The 21164-nt window shown below is 46.4% G+C and overlaps 1 protein-coding gene across 8 annotated transcripts in view; it reads right to left on the bottom strand.

Moving 5' to 3' along the window:
* LOC310835942 (far upstream element-binding protein 3-like) overlaps positions 1–21164 on the bottom strand; it is a 333755-nt gene that overhangs the window by 289073 nt on the left and 23518 nt on the right. For all 8 annotated transcript variants that reach the window (XM_083720902.1, XM_083720903.1, XM_083720904.1 and 5 more), the window contains exon 2: positions 1270–1375. In XM_083720902.1, coding sequence (XP_083577028.1) covers positions 1270–1375 — 106 coding nt within the window. The remainder of the gene's footprint in view (positions 1–1269; positions 1376–21164) is intronic.

Here is a 21164-nt window from a genome sequence, read left to right as displayed (position 1 = left end):
GCCAATAAGACACACCTAACTCTGCAGCCATTAAGTTTGGCCCAACAGGCCCCTGCAGACTCTCCCCTCCCCTCCCCTCGTTTCCCAGACAAAGATAGGCTTCAACTGACCCTCACTTTCCTCTAATAAAGGGACCATTTAATCTGGCCTTATCAGTGTCACAAAAACCTACTTGTTTTCTGACAGACATTCAGAATTATTCTTATTATTTTATTTATACCCCGCCCATCTGGCTGGGTTTCCCCAGCCACTCTGAGCAGATTACAGCATATATAAAGCATAGTAAAATATCAAACATTAAAAACTTCCCAATACAGGGCTACCTTCAGGTGTCTTCTAAAAGCTATGTAGTTCTTTACCTCCTTGACATCTGAAAGGATGGTGTTCCAAAGGGAGGGTGCCACTACCGAGAAGGCCTTTTGCCTGGTTCCCTGTAACTTTGCTTCTCACAGTGATGGAACCAGCAGAAGACTCTCAGAGGAGGACCTCAGTGTCCGGGCTGAATGATGGGGGTGGAGACGCTCCTTCAGGTATACTGGGCTGAGGCCATTTAGGGCTTTAAAGGTCAGCACCAACACTTTGAATTGTGCTTGGAAACATACTGGGAACCAATGTAGACCTTTCAGGACCAGTGTTATATGGTCTCGGCAGGCACTCCCAGTCACCAGTCTAGCTGCCGCATTCTAGATTAACTGCAGTTTCCAGGTCACCTTCAAAGGTAGCCCCACATAGAGAGCATTGCAATAGTCCAAGCGAGAGATAACCAGAGCATGCACCACTCTGGCGAGACAGTCTGCGGGCAGATAGGGTCTCACGCAGCATACCAGAAGGAGCTGGTAGACAGCTGCCCTGGACACAGAATTGACCTACGCCTCCATGGACAGCTGTGAGCCCAAAATGACTCCCAGGCTGCACACCTGGTCCTTCAGGGGCACAGTTACCCCATTCAGGACCAGGGAGTCCTCCACACCTGCCCGCCCCCTGTCCCCCAAAAACAGTGGGGCACAAAGTTTTTATCAGTGCTATTCAACCACCATGGTTTTGATTTTTGAATCATAGAATTGTAGAGTTAAACTGAGGAAAAGAACAAGGGAGTGCCCCGATACAGTCACTAGGTAAGAGAATATTTTCATAACCACATTTGGCATTCCAATACCACACTATTTCTTTGCAGTCAGTGGTCTGGTAAGATGGCAGACATCATGCTGCCCACCTGACAAATAAGGAACAAAAGGGGTGGGGAAACAGAAGAAAACTGAGGGGACTTACTTCTCTCATCCAGTGGCCGTTTTACTCCATAACCGTACACTGAAGGGTCCACAAGTGGTGTGGAATTATTCAAGTGAGGAATCTCTCCAATTTTAGCAGCCATTTGCTGTAGAGACAATAAAATAAAATTAAAAATAAAATAATTTTGGAACAGTATTAGCAAAACTAGTACTGCTTATGTAACTGGATAGCAAGAAACAGCTTTTCTAGCACTAATTCCCCCCCCCAAAAAAAGTTGTCAATATTTTATCAAACTAGAGCATGACCATGAGACACACTATGCAGCACAACCAAGAGACAGAATCCAGGAGGCACAGTACAGATTTAGCACCCACCTCTGTGGGCTTGCTTCCCACCACATCATTATGCAGATGCCACTCATTCCTGTGAGGAAAACCCATGGGAGTGGACAGTCCAGCTCTTGCCAACTAGGCCAACACAACAAGTTGACTTCCGGTGTGACCACCATGGCGTTTAGCAGCTTTCCCATGGCACCGAACCCCAGTTGTGCAATTAATCAGGTAGTTTGGGGGTAATTATCCCTGCCAACACCCCCAGGGCTGGGGGGGACGGGACTTGCTGTCCCCCAGGGGTTGTCCAATAACTGCCGCTCGCTACAATGGAATGAGGGGGCAGGGACGCTGGGTGCTTAGCATTGCACGAATTGGAAACTCTCCAATGCCATCGCCATGAGCGGGAGTATTCCTGTTTTTCATCAAATATTTTAATTCCGACTTGAAAACAGGCATGTTCTGGAAAGGAGACAAAAAACGACCTGTTAAACAAATCAGTCACTGAGTGCCAAGGTTTTGATCTGGAAAGGACTTTCGTCGTCTTGCTATGGTATATGTGAGGTGAGAGTCCGTTTCTCTTTTATACTTGCTATTTCATGATCTGGCAAACCCCACTAAGAAAGATTTAATTAATTAAACAGAATGCAAGAGGAATTTTACAAAAACTTTGAGAATTTGGTGCTTTATGGCACAGTCCTTTGTGGAGGGCTCTATTTAGAACTGACAAGGTATCAGCTTGTTAGAAGATATGAAGGGACTTTGTCCAAAGACATGATTAGATATGTTTTTGGCTTGGGATGGTAAAATGGCATAAATGATGGCACATTAGAAAAAAGGGGCCCCTCTATGGGGGCTGAAGACAACCAATGGATTACAACCAGGGAATATTTCACACAGGAAACTACATCTGCTTGCATGGACTCTCGTCGTATATGGATTAATATAAAAGTGAAGGTGAATCTTTGATCTCTGTAAGCTTTCCCCAAGGCCCAAGCTTGGATTGTAGAGGAACCAAACAATTACTAACTGTGAAATATACCTTATGGTACTGCCTCCTACGGAAGACCCCTATTCAGATTGGGAAAACTTCAGTTTGTTACAAGACTTGAAGGATTGCTGTGTTTTATGCTGTGGAATGAAAAAGGGGCCTCTGAGGGGGACTGTGCCAAAAATAATTGACGGACAACAACAGGTAGAACTAAATTCCTCTTTCACATAGATTTGCTAAATACGATTGAAAGTCTCACACCATTGGCTGTTAAGATAAAGGATTATGATCAGAGCTATGATATTGGGAATAAACAAGAGAGAAAAAGCAGGAAGAAGAAATAAAACATTTTCTCCTGACCAGCCAGAACATGGGAAGTCTTTTTAAAATATAAAATTTGGAATGTATAATTGGCTTTATTTGGATTATGATGTGGCAAGATTTGATATTCTGAGTGTTATTAATGAAAAATTAATAAAAAATATTTACAAAAGGACAACACAACAAGTTGCACCCTTTCGGGGTCCTTGCACCATACACACCCTCCCACTGCTCACACCCATTTTGTGGGCCAATTTATTTAGAGGGGGCCCATTACTGGATTCTGTTAACAGTTGAGCATTAGACTGAGAGAACTTCCCAGGCCCATGTCCCAGAAATGCCTCAGGAGCACACAGGACCACGGTCCAGCACACAGCTCAGTCTTGGACAGCTGAAGGTCTCCTCCACATGGCAGGTGTACGAGCCACAGCAGCTGTGGGGGCTGCAGGGTTCCACCCAGAGGATGTGTCGCAGCAGGGAAGGTCCAAAGGAGGAGCTATGGGAGTAGTATGGCCCTGAGCCCTGTATCAGATATGTTTCTATCAAGGCTGATTCCGGATTGGTGCACAGGGCAAGTGACCACATTCCTGTTTGTTTACTAACCCTGTCACAGTTTTTTGTCCATGTAGGGAAACACCCCACCACACACACCATATGAACTTTATGTAAAATCCTAGCTTTCCGCCATTCTGGAAGTCTCTGCTGACCAAAACAGGCATGACACTAGGGCTGGGTGATATCTGCTTTCCAATATCATAATACACCACCAGCTAAACATTGCAATATGGTGGTATATTACGATGTCGGAAAGGAGGCGGGGAGGAAGAAGGCAGCTGCCAGCCATGGAGACAATTAGTGTTCCATGAGCAGCTTCTGCCTCTTCCACAGCCACCGCCTCCTCCAGTGCCTGCCCATATCAAGGCAATGGAGGCAGGCCCACAAACACTCCATTCGCGCAAATGTCTCAGCAGCCACCACCCAGGAAAAAGAGGTAGCCCACCCCGAAGGGGAGAGATTGATCAGCTGAGAAGCTGGGATTTAACGAAGCCCGTTTCTCAGCTGATCAAATCCCCAGCCTCCAACTCGCACAAGTCAGAGTAGGGGCTTTGTTAAACTGCTGGGGTGCAGCAGCTACACGCCCCTCAACAGAGCAGTTTAAAGAAACTGCCTGCCTGTGCGGTTCCTCTGCGGTATGAGGGCCAGAGCATGCTGGCAGCTTCACCCGGTGAAGCAGCCACCGCTTCTCAGTCCCTTACCTCAACTTGCAACAAACTCATGAGTTTGCGCCAGAACCTTGAGGTAAATGGTGTCCCCCTATCCGAAATGACCCTTGAAGGGACCCCATGCAACTTAAACACGTGCTCCACAAACAATTTGGCTGTCTCCTCCGCAGTTACCACATGAGAACACGCCACAAAATGGCACATTTTGGTGAGTAGATCCACCACCACCAACACCGCCGTTTTTCCCCTGGACCGGGGCAGGTCAGTGATGAAGTCTACTGATACCACCTCCCATGGCCTCCCTGGCGTTGGCAGAGGCTCTAATAACCCTGCCGGAGCTGCCCTCTCCCCTTTGGCTCTCTGACAGGTCTCACACCCTCGCACATAGTCCTTCACATCGTCCCGCACCTTAGGCCACCAAAATTCCCTGGTGACCAACAACATGGTCTTATGTTGCCCAAAGTGTCCTGCCGTCGAGCTGTCATGAAGTTGTCGGAGGATTCGAGCCCGGAGAGCTTCCCCTGTTACATACAAAGCCCCTTGATAAAACAGTAGCCCCCCTTTTTCCTCGAAACCTCCTTCAGCCCCTCTCCCTTGCCCAAGTTCATCCAACTTTCCTCTGGCAAAAGCATCGTCCCGCATTAAGCGTAGCAGTTCGTCGTCCTTCACCAATGTTGCCCCACAAGCCCACCTCTGCTCGGGGAACATGAACCGGGCTATCGGCGGTCCTTCCTCTGTCAAATACTCGGGTTTACGGGACAAAGCGTCTGCCCTCACGTTCTGCTCACCCGGTACGTACTGAATCCTGAAGTTGAAGCTGGCAAAGAACTGTGCCCAGCATATTTGCCTCTGGCACATCACTCTCGCCGTCCGCCAGTACTCCAAATTCTTGTGATCCGTGCACACCTGTATCTGATGCTTCGCTCCAATCAAAAAATGTCGCCATTGCTTGAACGCAGACACAATAGCCAGCAATTCCTTATCATAGATACTATAGTTCACTTCGGATTTATTGAGCTTCCAGGGAAAAAAGGCACACGGGCGCCACTCCCCCTCCCCATCTTGCTGCATGAGAACCGCTCCAATCGCTCGATCAGACGCATCTGTCTCCACCCGCAGTGGTAGTTCAGGGTTGACATGCAGCAGTTGTTCCTCGGAGGCGAAGACTCTCTTTAGACTGTCAAAGGCCCTCTGGGCCCCATCCGTCCACTCAAACTTCTTCTTGCCACTGAGGCAATCCGTTATGGGGGTCGCCAGCCGTGCGAAGTCCTTGATGAACTTCCGGTAGAAGTTACTGAAGCCCAGGAACTGCTGAACATCCTTCCTCGTTTTTGGGCTTTTCCACTCCACCACCGCTTTGACCTTCTCCAGGTCCATTGCCAGACCCCTGTCCGACAGCCTATAGCCCAGGAACTCGACCTCTCTCGTGTGAAACTGACACTTCTCCAGTTTCACCCATAGGCGATGCTCCTTGAGCCTAGCCAGAACTTCCCGCACGTCCTTAACATGCTGTTCTTCGTCTGGAGAGTAAATAAGTATGTCATCCAAAAATGCGGCACAGTTGTTGTAGAGCAAAGGTCCCAACACGTGGTGCATGAAGGCTTGGAAGCACGGACTACCACACTGTAAACCGAAGGGCATAACAAGATATTCAAATGCCCCTAGTGGTGTGAACATGGTTGTCTTCCACTCGTCCCCCTCTCGCACCCTGATGAGATTGTAGGCTCCTCTCAAATCCAGTTTGGTGAAAATTTTCCCCTTTCGCACCCTCGCCAATACGTCATCAATTCTTGGCATTGGGAAGGCCATGGGGAGCATCTGGGCGTTGATTCGCCTGAAGTCTATGACGAGACGTTCCTCTCGCGTGGCCTTTTTGTCCACAAAGAACACAGGGCTTCCGCCTACTGCCCTAGACTCCCTAATGAAACCTCTCCTTAAGTTCTTGTCTATAAAGGCTCTTAAGTCCTCCATCTCCTGATCGGACATAGAGTACAGTTTTCCTGCTGGTAACTTGGCCCCCGGGATCAAGTTGATCTGACAATCGTAAGGCCTGTGCAGCGGCAGCGTATCTGCCTCTCTTTCGCTGAAAACCTCTGCCAAGTCCATATATTCTGGAGGAATGCTGCCTTTCTCTCCTGCACACGTAGCCGCCACTCTGGCACTACCAACTCGTGGCTCCTTTACTCCCAAACAGTTCTCAAAGCAATGCGCTGATCCAAACGTCAGGTTACGCTGATGCCAGGAGACCACCGGATCATGCATGGCCAACCAACTCATGCCCAAAATGATGGGTGGGCCCGCCAGCGTGGCCACATGGAAAGCAATCGTTTCGGGATGCGTTGAAATCCTCATTCTCATGGGGGGGGGGTCTGATGGGTCACTTCCCCTCCCAACAGTTCCCTCCCATCAATGGTGGTCACTTGTAGCGGAAAGTCCAAAGGTAGTAAATGCAATTGGTGCTGCGCAGCGAAGTCCCTGCTGAAGAAATTGGCACTCGCTCCTGAGTCCAACAGAGCATGGACCTCCATAGTCTGTCCATTGGGGAGATCCAGCAACACCCTCACAATTATGCCTGGTTGGGGACGTCCTGGTCGGGGCTCTGGTTCAGTTCCCTTCCTGCCTGACTGCTGCCCCGCCCCATTCCCAGCCAGGCACTGGCGTTTCCCTGCTTCTGGACTCCCCCCTCTCCCATCTGGGAGGAAGCCACTACCATTCCCTGCCAGTTGCGACGTTCAGGACACACTCTGGCAAAGTGCCCTGGTTTCCGGCAGATAAAGCATTTCTTGGCAGCCTGCCCGTTTTCTGCTGCCTTGTGAGTTGGCCGTTGAGCCTTTGAATCTTCCCGCACGCGGGCAGAGCCAATTTCCATCGGCTCCGAGCAAGAGTGGCCTTCCTCTCCCTCCCTTGGTATGCCAGGAATGCAATCACCATGGGAACGCCGGCCTTTGCTCTCAGCCTTCTCTAGCTGCCTCAGCTCCTGCCTGCTGCCCACCGCCAGAGCAGCCTTAACGAGGGAATTCAAGTGCTGGTGTCGGGGGCCCCTGGCAAGCTCATCTTTCACCGGAGAATTCAGTCCGGCCTTAAACAGAGCTTGCACAGGTTTAGTGTCTAAGCTCCAATCAAGCTTGTGGACCAGCATCGCAAATTGGGACCAGTACTCCCTCACAGTTGAGTTCCCCTGCCGGAGATCCAATAGCTGCTGCTGAGTCACATCCTCCTCAGATCCAAATGAAAACATAATGTCCATGGCTTCCCAGAATTGTTTGAGATCGCTGAGTGCAGCATTGTGGCTAGCAAGCAGTGGGCGTACCCAATCTCGCGCTGCCCCCGTCAAATGGCCTATAAGGTACCCCACCTTGTCAGCATCCCCAGCAAAAGCAGCTCCTTATAATTCCAGAGCATACTCCGTGTCAAGTTTGAAGGCCGTGTATAATCTGGGGTCCCCATTGAATTTGCTTACCAGCGTCAAAGACCGGTTCAGTAAGCCCTCTCCAGAAGCTCCTTCAGATCTGGCCCTGGCTTCTTCCAAACGAATTCTTAATTCCTGTGATGTAGCCAACAAATCATTCCTCTCTTTTTCCAGCTGAGCAAGGCGAGCTTCCATCCTGCTTTTCTCCTTGCCGACACTCTCCTCTCGAGTGCTCATTAGCTGGGTGTGATGAGTTAGAGCAAACTGTCAGCTAGCCAGCTGCATGCGTTGCTGCACTTAGCAGAGAAACACTCCCGGCAGCCAGCCATAAATTCCTTTCTTTATTTCCTTCTGACAAGATTACATGCAGAATAAACAAAGCGACCCGTCTCTCATGACGCGTTGCTCTAACTACTTTCTCTTTTCCCTCTCCCTCGAGACCAACAGAGCCAATGGCTCAGCCCCTTCCGTTTTCCCCTGTGATGTGGGTCCCCCTCTCTCTGAAGCACCCCTTCCTCCCCAGACTCACTATCCTCTTCTCTGTCTTCTGAGGAGGACTCAGTACTGAGCAGTGGAGATCGTTCCCTGTATCCTCTAATTCTTTCCTCCCTCGCTGCCTGCAGTTCCCTGACAGTTAGGAATATAGTAGACATCACTGAGTATTTGGAAATTAAAAATGATAAACAAGCGGCTATGGTATTCATCGACTCCGAGAAAGCATTCGATAATGTTTCATGGAGGTTTATGAAAGAAAATTTAAAAATAATGGGAAAAGGCGAAGGGTTTTTGAAAGGTATTGAAGCTATATATTCAGAACAAAAAGCCAAACCTATTATAAACAATAATTGTCGGACACTTTTGAAATTTCCAAGGGGACCAGATAGGGGTGTCCTCTGTCACCTTTGCTGTTTATTATGGTTTTGGAAGTTTTAAATAAGAATTTGAGAGAAACGTCAGAAATTAGAGGTATTAAGGTGGGAGTAAAGGAGTTTAAAATAAAAGCAATTAAGAGGAACATTTTACCTAGAATGCTATTCTTGTTTCAAACAATTCCAGTGATTAAGGGGACAGGACAATGTAGAGAGTGGCAAAAAATATTGTTGAGATTTGTCTGGAAGGGAAAGAAGCCGAGGATTAATATGAACATTTTGATAGATAAAAAAGAAAGAGGCAGATTTGAGCTGCCAGACATGAATCCCTATTATGAAGTATCCTGTCTTGTATGGTAAAGAGAATGGATAACACTGGAAAACACAGGTCTTTTGTATCTAGAAGGGCATGATAACAGGTATGGGTGGCACTCGTACCTGTGGTATGATAAGGTAAAGGTCCATAAAGGTTTTTTTAAATCATGTGATAAGAAGGTCCATTTATGAGGTGTGGGAAAGAAATAAAAATTTATTGGAAAGGAAATCCGCATGATGGATATCACCAATAGAAGTGTTGACCATCAAGAAAATGAATATTGACGGAAAGAGGGCCACCTATGAGGAAATCACTAGAAGAACGGAACAAGGAATAAAACTTAAGCCATATGATCAAATAGAAGGTATGCTTACAGGTTGGTTGCAATATCATCAGGTTAATGATATTTTGAATGAGGACAAAAGGAAAGTTAGGTTTGAAAATAAAAAATCAAGATTCCAAATAGACTTAATAGAATGCAGATGTAAAATATTATTTAAAGTGTACGATTTGTTATTAGAGTGGTTTAAAAAAGATGAAGAAGTGAAAGAAGCAATGATAAAATGGGCTATAGATTTTGGGCATAATATTGAAATGGATGCATGGTATCAGTTGTGGAATGTAAATATGAAATTCACGGCTTGTACAGCTTTAAAAGAAGACCTAATGAAAATCATCTATAGGTGGAATTTAACACCGGTAAAGGATAAAGGATACAAAATGTTGGAAATGCAAAGAGGCCGGCGGGGACTTTTATCACATGTGGTGGACTTGTGACAAATTAAGAACTTTTGGGAACTAATTTATAATGAAATTAAGAAAATATTTAAATACACCTTTCCCAAAAAACCAGAAGCCTTCTTGTTGGTTTTGATGGGGAAGAAAATTAAGAAAGTGGACCAAAGACTCAGCAGCGGCAGGATATAGGCTTGCCCAAAATTGGAAACTGCAAGAAATTCCTACTATTGCAGAGTGGCAGACGAAAATGATGAGCTACGCGGAGTTAGCCAAACTGATGGGAAGAATTCGGGATCAGGACGAACAGAGGTTTCAAGAAAGTTGGAGTAAATTTATGGTGTATATAAACGATAATTGTAAAAATTTAAAAACACTGGCAGGACTGGAATAGCTCTTACAATGTATGACAGATATAAGGGTTAAAAAAAAATAGAATACGCGACACAAGAAAATAAGGGATACTCACTGAAGAGATGGAGGGAAGTCGCAAGCTCGGCAGAGCTAAAAGTATTTAAGTGATTTATTGTAATGTATTGTAAAAGTATGTATAAGGAAAATAATAATAAAAAATATAAAAGAGAGACTTGGGGTTCTTTGCAAATATTTGCAGTAAGTGAACAAGGCTCACCTTCCAACATTTAGCACTGTGGGCAGTGAACTTTCCCAAATCCCTTTATTTCACACTCCCTATAGTCCAGAAGAGGGACGCGGGTGGCACTGTGGGTTAAACCACAGAGCCAAGGACTTGCCGATCAGAAGGTCGGCGGTTTGAATCCCCGCGATGGGGTGAGCTCCCGTTGCTCAGTCCCTGCTCCTGCCAACCTAGCAGTTCCAAAGCACGTCAAAGTGCAAGTAGATAAATAGGTACCGCTCCAGTGGGAAGGTAAACGGCGTTTTCGTGCGCTGCTCTGGTTTGCCAGAAGCGGCTAAGTCATGCTGGCCACATGATCCGGAAGCTGTACGCCGGCTCCCTCGGCCAATAAAGCGAGATGAGTGCCTCAACCCCAGAGTCGGTCACGACTAGACCTAATGGTCTGAGGTCCCTTTACCTTTACCTTTACATTCCAGAAGACCAAGAGCTCAAACAGTTCCCAGATCGCTTCTCCCTCCCCAGAGGATAAAGCATTTAAAACACAGGGAGCTCAAAGAAAGAGGGGGAGGATAATTTACCAGAACTTCAATCCTTGCCCACCTCCACTTTTTGCCTTCCTGGCTTTCACTTTCCTTTCCAAAAGACCAAAAATAGGAATCTTTTGACAAAGATTTCCAAGCTGCTTTGTGCCCCACAAGCAATAACCAATATAAAACCAGACAGCAGAAACATCTTCAGACATCTAACAGATGTATGGTGACATAACCTTTTAAAGGCTAGAACAGTGAAGGGAAATTCTGTTCCTGCACATAACTGCGGCATTACGGGAAGTCTCGCTTCTTGCTTCTTTTCTCTGGCATTCTGGGAAGTCTCGCTTATAATCTTTTCTCTGCTTCTGCACACACTGTACGAACCTGTTCCAAACACCAAGACATTCCCTCATCGCTCAGTTCATCTTAAGTTCATGATGACCTGTTCTCAATGCATAGCTGACCACATCTACGGAACTCGATTATTATATTCTTTCATGTTATGATCAATCATTAGTAATTGTTTTAGTCATGCTATATCAATCTTTAGTTATAATTTAATTAGGAGGTTTCATGCCTGTCTAAGTTCCAGCCCCGTTTCCCAGCCTTTAATCTATTGGTGATTAATGTTCATATGTAATTCCCGCCTTGTACTTATGTTAACCAATCAGCAACAAGTTGCTTTGTGTTTGTATCAACCAATCAGCCACAAGCACACCTGTGGCAATGTTTGTAATAATCAATAAAAGAGAGTTCCCAGGGCTTCCCCCGGCAGACGCCTCTCACATGACACCTACTACTCGTCTGTCATGGTTTCATTCCTACAGAACAGAGATGGAGAGTCTCTTGCTTCCCAATTTATATATATATATACACACACACAATGTATTAATTTTACAATAAGAAAAAACATTCATCACATTCAAAAATTTAAACCATAAATCTAGATTGACTTCCCTCCACTCGTTCCATTATTTTATACTTATGTATGCACACCCTTAAACTCTTATATTCTTAACATCCAATTTTGCAACCTTATTCATCTTATTACAAGTGACAGTTTGAAGTTCACCTAATGTAGAAACCTATACACAAAGCTCACAAAATATGCATTAAACCTTTCCACTCCTTTTTCTTTTTTTAAAAAAATGTCCTTTCTTTAAAACAGTTCTGTTTTAAAATCTAAAAGCAAATCATACAATTCAAATCTTATACAGTGGTACCTCGGGTTAAGAACTTACCGTATTTTTTGCACCATAACACTCACTTTTTTCCTCCTAGAAAGTATGGGGAAATGTCTGTGCGTGTTATGGAGCGAATGCCTGTGGGTGGCGGGGGGGGGATCTGCTGCAGTCGTGAGCAGAGGATCCATGGTTCCCCTTCCTTCCCTCCTCCGTGGTTACAAAGCATGGATCCACATGGATCCTCAGGATTTTTGCATTGGGCTACTCCAAACTCACTGTCAGATCACATGCTTGTGGCCACAGCATGAACCACAAAAATCATATATCCACTATTTCGTTTAGAATATTTTTTTTCTTGTTTTCCTCCTCTAAAAACTATGTGCGTGTTATGGTCTGGTGCGTGTTATAGAGCGAAAAATACGGTAGTTTGTTCTGGAGGTCCGTTCTTAACGTGAAACTGTACTTAACCTGAAGCACCACTTTAGCTAATGGGGCCTCCCGCTGCCGCTAAACTGCTGCTGCGTGATTTCTGTTCTCATCCTGAAGCAAAGTTCTTAACCCGAGGTACTATTTCTGGGTTAGCGGAGTCTGTAACTTGAGGAGTCTGTAACCCGAGGTACCACTGTATTCTCTTGCATTACGGCCTGGCTGGTTTGTTTTAACATTGAGATTTTTTCTTCTGCCATTTCTAATCTAGGGTAAGGTGGGGTCAGTTCCCCCATTCCCCAGCTTCCTCTATAGAATTAGATTTCAAAACGAAGAGTCCTTTCCCACCACAAAGAATGTTATTTTTAGCTTTATCAGTACTTTGTCAAGAACATTTCACTAGGCTCGTAGAGGAAGCCAGTACTTCCAACCTAATCCCACCCCCTCTCCCCCATTACTGACAAATACAAATTTTAGCAATTATATATTCAAATCTTTACATCCATTCATATCAAAATAATTTTAATATCCAGTACAATAAATCTATATTATTGAGTTTTATTTTGAATCTGGTTTAGTCCAATAGCAATGAGTATTCTAGTCCTCTTTTTACAATCTTGATTTTAACCAGCTAAAAAGGTAAAGGTAAAGGTACCCCTGCCCATACGGGCCAGTCTTGACAGACTCTGGGGTTGTGCGCCCATCTCACTTAAGAGGCCAGGGGCCAGCGCCGTCCGGAGACACTTCCGGGTCACGTGGCCAGCGTGACAAAGCTGCATCTGGCGAGCCAGAGCCGCACACGGAAACGCCGTTTACCTTCCCACTGGTAAGCGGTCCCTATTTATCTACTTGCACCCGGAGGTGCTTTCGAACTGCTAGGTTGGCAGGCGCTGGGACCGAGCAGCGGGAGCGCACCCCGCCGCAGGGATTCGAACCGCCGACCTTTCGATCGGCAAGTCCTAGGCGCTGAGGCTTTAACCCACAGCGCCACCTGCGTCCCCTTTTAACCAGCTAGTGCCTTTTAATAAACCTTTGACACTTTAATTAATCCAGAAGCTTTTTCCCAGAGGTAAAGTAATTTCCAGAGTCAGTCCTGTCTTTCTTCCAGAAAAGAAAATTATAGTATTCTTCCATTAAATAACATTGTAATCCTTCTCAGATTTATCCTCCATTTTGGGTCAAGTTCAATCTCGTCATAAAGTAAGTTCAAGTTCAAATTAAGTTCGAGTCAAGGTCATTGCTTTAAAAAGTCTTGAGATTGGTATAGACAAAAGCTATGTGAAATATTTTAATCCTGGTTATTCATTAACTTATTTCCCAAAGTGAATTTCATCCACACTTCACTTGTAAGTATTTTGTGCTTTTAGCACCAAGAACGGGAGCGGACTTCCTTTTATCGCTCCCATTTCTCTTGCCAGATTAGCCAAATTTCAATTAATTGTCTCCTCACCTTCCAATTGGCACAATATGCTGGAAAGGTAACAGCTTGTGGCTGGATCAGAGGCTTTGCTTTTGCGGAGCTGCGTTGGTGCCTAGCTCACCGGCGCTCTCGGCTCCCCCCGTGCCTTTCAGGATGGAGGCAGGGACCGGCAATGTCGTGGCGCCGTCTGTGAGCCGAAGGTGCCCGATACACTCCTTTTGGGGTTTTCTGGGGAAGGTGCTCTTCCCCAAGGCTCCGCAAAGCTGAATCTCACGGAGCCGTCCGATTCATGGTCCACCCGCTATGTCACGGGAACCCGGAAGTCCTTGCTTCCCAGATGTCAAGTACTAAAACTACCATCCTCCTTCCCTTATTGGTCATGTTGGCAGAGACTAATGTGAGTTGGAGCCCAACTATGTCTGGAGGGCTACAGATACCCCAGCCTTAGAGTCTATTTCCTTGGGTGTGTGAAGCATTATAAACAATTAACACTGGGACTGTGCAGGTAGAAGAAAGCTCTACCAATCTCAAACAAATATTCGATGAAACAGACACAGAGGATGGTGATACAGAGCAGAGTCTTTGTGGTTTCATCAAGGCTTTATAAATCCACACTATGGGAGAGAAGTGCCTCATGCTCTTTCAGAAGTCTGGAGCAGCAAAAGTCAAAGACGTGTTAAATACAGTATTGGCCACATCATGTGAGGTGAGGGGCTTAATAATTTGGCATGGAGTCATCAAAATGGCAGTACATGGGGTAAAGGGAGGTTTAAACCTTCCCTGCCCTGCTACAGTTGCAAAAAAAATCTGCCTCCCCCACCAAAAAAGCTGCAATTTGCCTGAGAAGATAATATGCCTATTGAGAATGCGGTCAAATCCACATCATTAATTTAGAGCACATTCAGTCATATGGCTTCCCCCAAATAATTCTGAGAACTGTAGCTTGTTAAAGTTAATAGATATGTGACGGGTAAACAGTTACGCGGGTGGTGCTGTGGGTTAAACCACAGAGCCTAGGGCTTGCCAATCAGAAGGTCGGTGGTTCGAATCCCTGCAACGGGGTGAGCTCCCATTTCTCGGTCCCAGCTCCTGCCAACCTAGTCGTTCGAAAGCACACAGTGCAAGTAGATAAATAGGTACCGCTCTAGCAGGAAGGTAAATGGCATTTCCGTGTGCTGCTCTGGTTCGCCAGAAGCAGCTTAGTCATGCTGGCCACATGACCCAGAAGCTGTACGCCGGCTCCCTTGGCCATTAAAGTGAGATGAGTGCCGCAACCCCAGAGTCGTCTGCGACTGGACCTAATGGTCAGGGGTTCCTTTACCTTTACACAGTTACCAGGATTCTTGGAATGAGGTGTGTTTCAAATGTATGGTATGTACGCAGCCTGATTAAAAGAATTCCAGTTCACAAAACCTTACACCAAAACAAATCTCTTTTAAGATGACAATAGGACTCCGGTACTTCCAGAACATGCACTCCGAAAAGTGGGTCTTCCCAATAGGATGCCTGATGTAAGCTAATGACTTCCTAAAAATCACTGCAACCCCCCCCTCCCCACCCACATACCTTGGGATGCTGTGCATAAGAGAAACTTGGTGGACAAGCAGCAGTGAGAACAGTTGCAGCTGCCATGTCCAACCAAATCTCTGTTATAGATGCCAGGTCAATCCCTTCATCTATGATCAAATCATGGATGGCAGTGGTTTTATAAATCATTGACCTGGCATTGCACAGAGCCACTTAAAGGCAATGTGGGGCACCCTTGTTGATACCTGCATCCTTTTGACCATGACTAGATCTGGAGGCAGGTATATTCTTCAGACAATGATTAACCCAGCCTCCTTGGTAATGACATAGACTGGCCCCAAAGCAACTTTTTTGGAGGTTTGCTTGGGCCTGCTACTGGTGCCAAATTAAACCAGTTTTCTCCAGTACGCTGTTCGAACGGTGATTCTGGATCACAACTAGGATTGCCCTCAGAATCACTTGATGATCTTGCTCTCATTTTGAAAACATCTGTATCCATATTCTGCTAACAAAAAATATATTTTGGTACTTTCCTATACTACACTGAAATGTTTAAGTGTTTCTTTGATTGATAACAAGGTGCATAATGTGCCTGGTGCCTGGCTAATTTTGAACACTGTTTGAACCTTAGAAGGTATTTTGCTTTGCTGCTCAACCTGCTAAGATTTATGAGTGTTTCGGGACCGCCTCTCCTGGTATGTCCCACAGAGGACCTTACTGTCTGCAAAAAATAACGTCTTGGAGATCCTAGGCCTCAGGGAGATTAGGCAGGCCTCGACCTTTTTTCCTTCTTGTGGGGAGCCACCACTGCTACAGCCATCTATTATTTTTGTATTTGCATTTTTATTTTTAATTCCCTTTCCTTATTTTTTAAAATATTTCTCAATAGGTTTTTCCCTCCCCCCAATTTTTTCTGATCATTAATAATTAAAATGAGGGTGCCCAGAAGAGAGCCCTAAGCCAACATAGGCCACTGTGAAATAAACTGGATGTCCAGCATGCTTCCGCTAGGCCTCTGGACTTCTCCCAGCTGCCAGCAGAGCATCGCGAATAGCGGTGTGTGCTCTGTGTGGGTGCAGAAATAACAGATTTAGGAAGAAGCTGTGTACGGACTAGAAGCTTTATTTACAGCAGAGCAAAATAACTCATTCCAGGAGTGAGCCAGCATGGCTGCCTCCCCCTCAGAGCAAAAACCCAGAAGTAACTTGGCTCACACACAAAGAACATTCCATTATGTGAACACGCCCCCAGAGGACAGGACTACAGAGCTATTAACCCTGTAAGCTCTGATTCTCCTCACAGCCACTTCCTGGGATTGCCGCTTCACCCCTGACTGTTCTATTTTTATTTTAATTTTATTATTCTCTTTAATTTTTTAATTTTCTCATTTTTAAAAAATTAAATAGGGAAAAAAGAGTAAAACAAAAATCTGAGTCCCCTTTTTGTTTGTCAGTGGTTTTTTTTGGGGGGGGGGTCCTTCCTCCCCCTGCTCCCCCATTACGATCACCATCCTCTTTTAAAACAAAACTTTCTACTCCATACTATTGTTATTGCAACTGTTATTTTCCCCTTCCTCTCCCTTTTTTTCTTTCCTCCTTTTTCTCTCCTTCCCCCCCCCTTTTCTCTTTAAAGAGAATACACACACACACATATTTTATTTTATTCTTTCCCTCTCAAAGGGGTTTTCTACATATATTTTATTTTATACTTTTATCACTTGGTACATATATCAGGGATTTCCAACAAGTAGATCGTGATCTACCGGTAGATCCCTGGCTGATCTTGGTAGATTGTGGGATCTTTATCGTGTACAAAAAGTTACAGGGGGCGGGGAGAGCTCAACAACTCTTGGCAATCCACACACCCCATGCACACTCCTCCTCTCTCCAATGACAATGGGTAGATCACTGCCAGATTTTTTTATACTGGGAGTAGATCACAGTCTCTTCGGAGTTGGACATACCTGATATATACTACTTCCAGGTACTACCACTTCAACATCTTCAGTTGTTTCTTTTCCTTTTTCCTTTCTGGTTTTGTTTGTTTTTTGCTCTTTGTTTTTTGCTTTCTCTTTCCTTCCCTCTTAACTCTTAAATCTCCTACCCCCTCCCTCCCCTCTTTTCTCTTCTTCCCCCCTCAACAAATAATAATAAAAATTACAGACCTACACACATATACTGTATCTCCCCACCCACTTTCAATAGTAACCCACCAACCCTCTTTGTGGCCACTCACTTCATACTATAACTTGGACTATCACTGCAATTATTTATCATTACTATTACTATTTTCCCCCCTCATCTATTTCTCTCTCCTCTATTTCTTCTTTATATTTTACTCCATTTTCCCTTCCTTCCCTTCTTTTTCTTTTTCTTCCTTTTCCTCTCTCCCTTGTCTTTGTTGTGTTTTGTGTTGTTCTGCTCCTGAACACAACCTTGCCAGTCGTAAATTCTTAACTCTCTACTACAAATCCCCAACCTCTTTTCCCACCCTTAACTGGATCCCACTCACCCCCCCCCCCCATTGTGTGCATGAGCATGTAGGTATGTGCCCACAGGGATATCCACAAATTACCCTCCCTCTCCCTCTGGCCCCACCCTATTGGTCTCTTGAATCTCTGCCTATTAACCCTTTTATGTCAACTGTTTGTCTGTTGGTCTATTTGTCTGCTTGTTTGCCCCCTGCTTCACCAACACCGCTGAGGCAACTACAGAAACCCCAGAGAAGCCCTTAAAACACAGCCCAGATGTGACAAAAATGGCCGCCTAATTGACTATGTTAGAGAAGAAACAAGAAGGGAGGGCAAAAGGTTTAAGAGGCTACCTTATGTGGTGGCAATGTAAAATTATCAAAAAGGCCTGGGGAAAGACATATAAAAATTTGAAGAAAATGTGGGAAATGATTGTTTTAAAAATTGAAGTTATGACCTTGAGATGTACAGGACTTGATGGATTGTATAATGGGAAAAGGGGGCTGCTCGTGCGTAAGCGTTTAAATCCTCCAAGCTTTACCATCAGTTCCTAAACTTTCCCAGTCCGAGGAGCCATGGGTGCGTGGCTACCTCAATCGCTGGCAGAATCCGTCAGTGGGCGTTTCCGGAATTTACGCCAACATAAGAGTTCCTTGACGGAAACTCTCCTTCTGGATTCTCTGCGTGACAGTTTCCTCCGCGGAGTGGGCGTCCCCAGCGGAGGTCCTGAGCCCTCCCCGCTGTTCTCACTGGAAACATCTTGGAGCCATTCCTCCGACTGAGTTTCTGCAGGAACTCTCCCTCTCCCCCTACTGGTTCCTTCCTCCGCATCCGAAGCTCTCCTAGCCTCCTTGAGCCCTTCCACCACCTGACTCTCCGATGGCAGTTCCCTGACATCCACCTCCCCTCCAGGACCCCCCTCACCCCCCATTTCCCCCTCTTCTCTGGGTGGTGAGGCTGGGAACCCCCTGAAAGAATCGTCCTCATCTTCGGATGACTCGAAAACCGCCCTGCACCTACTACTATCCCTTCTTCCCCCATACTCTTCCCCATCTGATTCTTCTTCCTCTTCCTGTCCTGATTCTGGGAACCCCTCAAACTCCTCTTCCTCATCAGTGGTGCCGAAGTGTTCCTCCCAGAACCTAGCCAAGGGCTGGGGCTTCTTCGGGAACCGGCGATGAAACGTTCCTACTAAGACCTCATCCTTGACCGTTTCTGCCGGTAACCAGGTATTTTCGGACTCCGGTTCCCCTTCCCCATGCCACTAAGTACTCCACCTGTCTCTTCCACCGAGAGTCGAGAATTTCTGCTACATGACTGCTCCGCTCCCTCTCTTCTACTTGCGGTGCCGCAGGAACCTCACTTTCGCGTTCCCCAAATTCTCGCCCCTCCCTGTATGGTGATAGTAATGACCTATGGAATACTGGATGCAGTTTCATGTTGTCTGGCAGCCTGAGTTTAAAGGCCACCGTATTGACCTGCTGTATAACCTCGAAGGGTCCCAGTCGTTTTGGCCGCAATTTTTTGCAACCCCCCTTGAACGGTAACCCTTGTGTAGACAACCACACCCGGTCCCCCACCCTTATGGTCTCTGTGGGAGTCATCCAGCCAAGGCAGAGGCTTGTAAAAACTGCAGGGGCCTCCTGACATTCCTCTGGGCAATGATTACCTTATACGGAGAGGGGAGTGTCAAGCCTTGACCGGATGAGGTAACAGGAGACTTTGGAAAACGGCCATGCAGCTGGGAGAACAAAGGAGATAATAAAAAGCTGCCGGCGGAGAAAGGCTGAAAGGAGCTGCCCTCCAGTATTATGAAAATACTCGCTGCCTCATTGTGTCTTCTTTCTATGCTATGCTAAGCACCACTTGACTGGCTGGCTCCAACAAGTCTCTCCTTCCCTTCTGCTCCTATCTGCCTGCTTCTTGTATTCTGCCTTGGGCCAGGGCTAATTTCTCTACCCAATCATTCTCCCTGTCATTTACATAACACCTCAGATATTGTTGGAGAATACTGTTTGCCCTTTCCGCCTGCCCATTTGTTTCTGGGTGTCTGGCGGTTGAGAAATTGACCTCCACGTGCAGTAAGTTCATGAGCTTCCTCCAGAACCTGGACGTAAATTGTTTCCCTCGATCTGAGACCACCCTCAAAGGGGCGCCATGCAACCTAAAAACGTGTTTTACAAACAACCTGGTGGTTTCTTCCGCTGTTACCGCATGTGAGCAAGCTATAAAGTGGCACATCTTGGTTAACAGGTCTACCACTACCATTACCGCAGTTTTCCCCTTGGATCTTGGTAAATCCGTCATGAAATCTATGGAAACTGCCTCCCGTGGCCGTTCAGGTGTGGGTAATGGTTCCAGCAACCCCGCTGGTGCCACCCTTTCCCCCTTTGCTCGCTGGCAGCGGTCGCACCCCCTTACATACTCTCGTACATCTTCCCTCACCTTGGGCCACCAGAATTGCCTGGTAACTAACCACATTGTTTTGTGTTGTCCAAAGTGCCCCGCGGTGGGGCTGTCATGCAGTTGTTTGAGTACCCTACCCCTCAATTCCCCTTCTGGTATGTACAAGGCCCCCTTGTAGTACAACGCCCCGTTCTTTTCTTCAAACCCCCCGGTGATCTCCCCGGCTCTCCTGAGCCCTCTGAGCTTCTCTTGGGCGTATTCATCGTTTTCTGTCCCTTCTACTAGTTCTCGTTGCCCTACCAATGCTGCCCCACACACCCAGTGGTCCTCGGGGATGACATGTCTCTCTTCGGGCGCTCCCTCCCCCTCCATATACTCTGGTTTTCGAGAGAGAGCGTCCGCCCTCACGTTCTCTGGTCCCGGTACGTAGCGAATCTCAAAATGAAATTTGGAAAATTCCTGCGCCCATCGCACTTGTCTCTGGTTCAGTACTCTGGCCCTTCGCCAATATTCCAGGTTCTTGTGGTCCGTGCACACCTGGACCTTGTGCTGCGCTCCTATTAGCAGGTGCCGCCATCGTCGTAACGCTTCATAAATGGCGAGCAGTTCCCTGTCGTACACTGTGTAGTTCCTTTCGGATTTATTCAATTTCCGCGAGAGGAAGGCACACGGTCTCCAGTCTGACGCATCTTTTCCCGGCTGGAGAAGCACCGCCCCTACCGTTCGATCTGATGCATCTGTTTCCACCCTCATCGGTTTCTGTAGATCCACGTGCAAGAGCTGTTCTTCCGAAGCGAACGCTTTCTTTAGCTTTTCAAACGCTCGCTGCGCCTCTTCCGTCCATGCAAATTTCTTCTTACTACTGAGACAATCGGTGATGGGAGCCGTTAAGTGGGCAAAGTTTTTGATGAACTTCCGATAGAAGTTTCCAAACCCCAGGAATCTCTGCACGTCCTTCCTGGTTCTGGGTGTCTTCCATTCCAGTACCGCTTGGACCTTGCTAGGATCCATGGCCAATCCCTTGTCTGACAAACGGTACCCCAGGAATTCCACCTCTCTAGTATGGAACTGGCACTTCTCCAGCTTGACCCATAGCTGGTTTGCTTGCAGTCGGCTTAGGACCTCTCGGACCTCTCGGACATGCTGCTCTTCGTCCTCTGAGTAGACTAACACATCGTCTAAG

Source organism: Podarcis gaigeae, assembly GCF_964106915.1.
Source record: "Podarcis gaigeae genome assembly, chromosome: W".
Taxonomy (NCBI): domain Eukaryota; kingdom Metazoa; phylum Chordata; class Lepidosauria; order Squamata; family Lacertidae; genus Podarcis; species Podarcis gaigeae.
The sequence above is the reverse complement of the archived record's forward strand: the minus strand, read 5'-3'. Positions and strand labels throughout refer to the sequence as shown.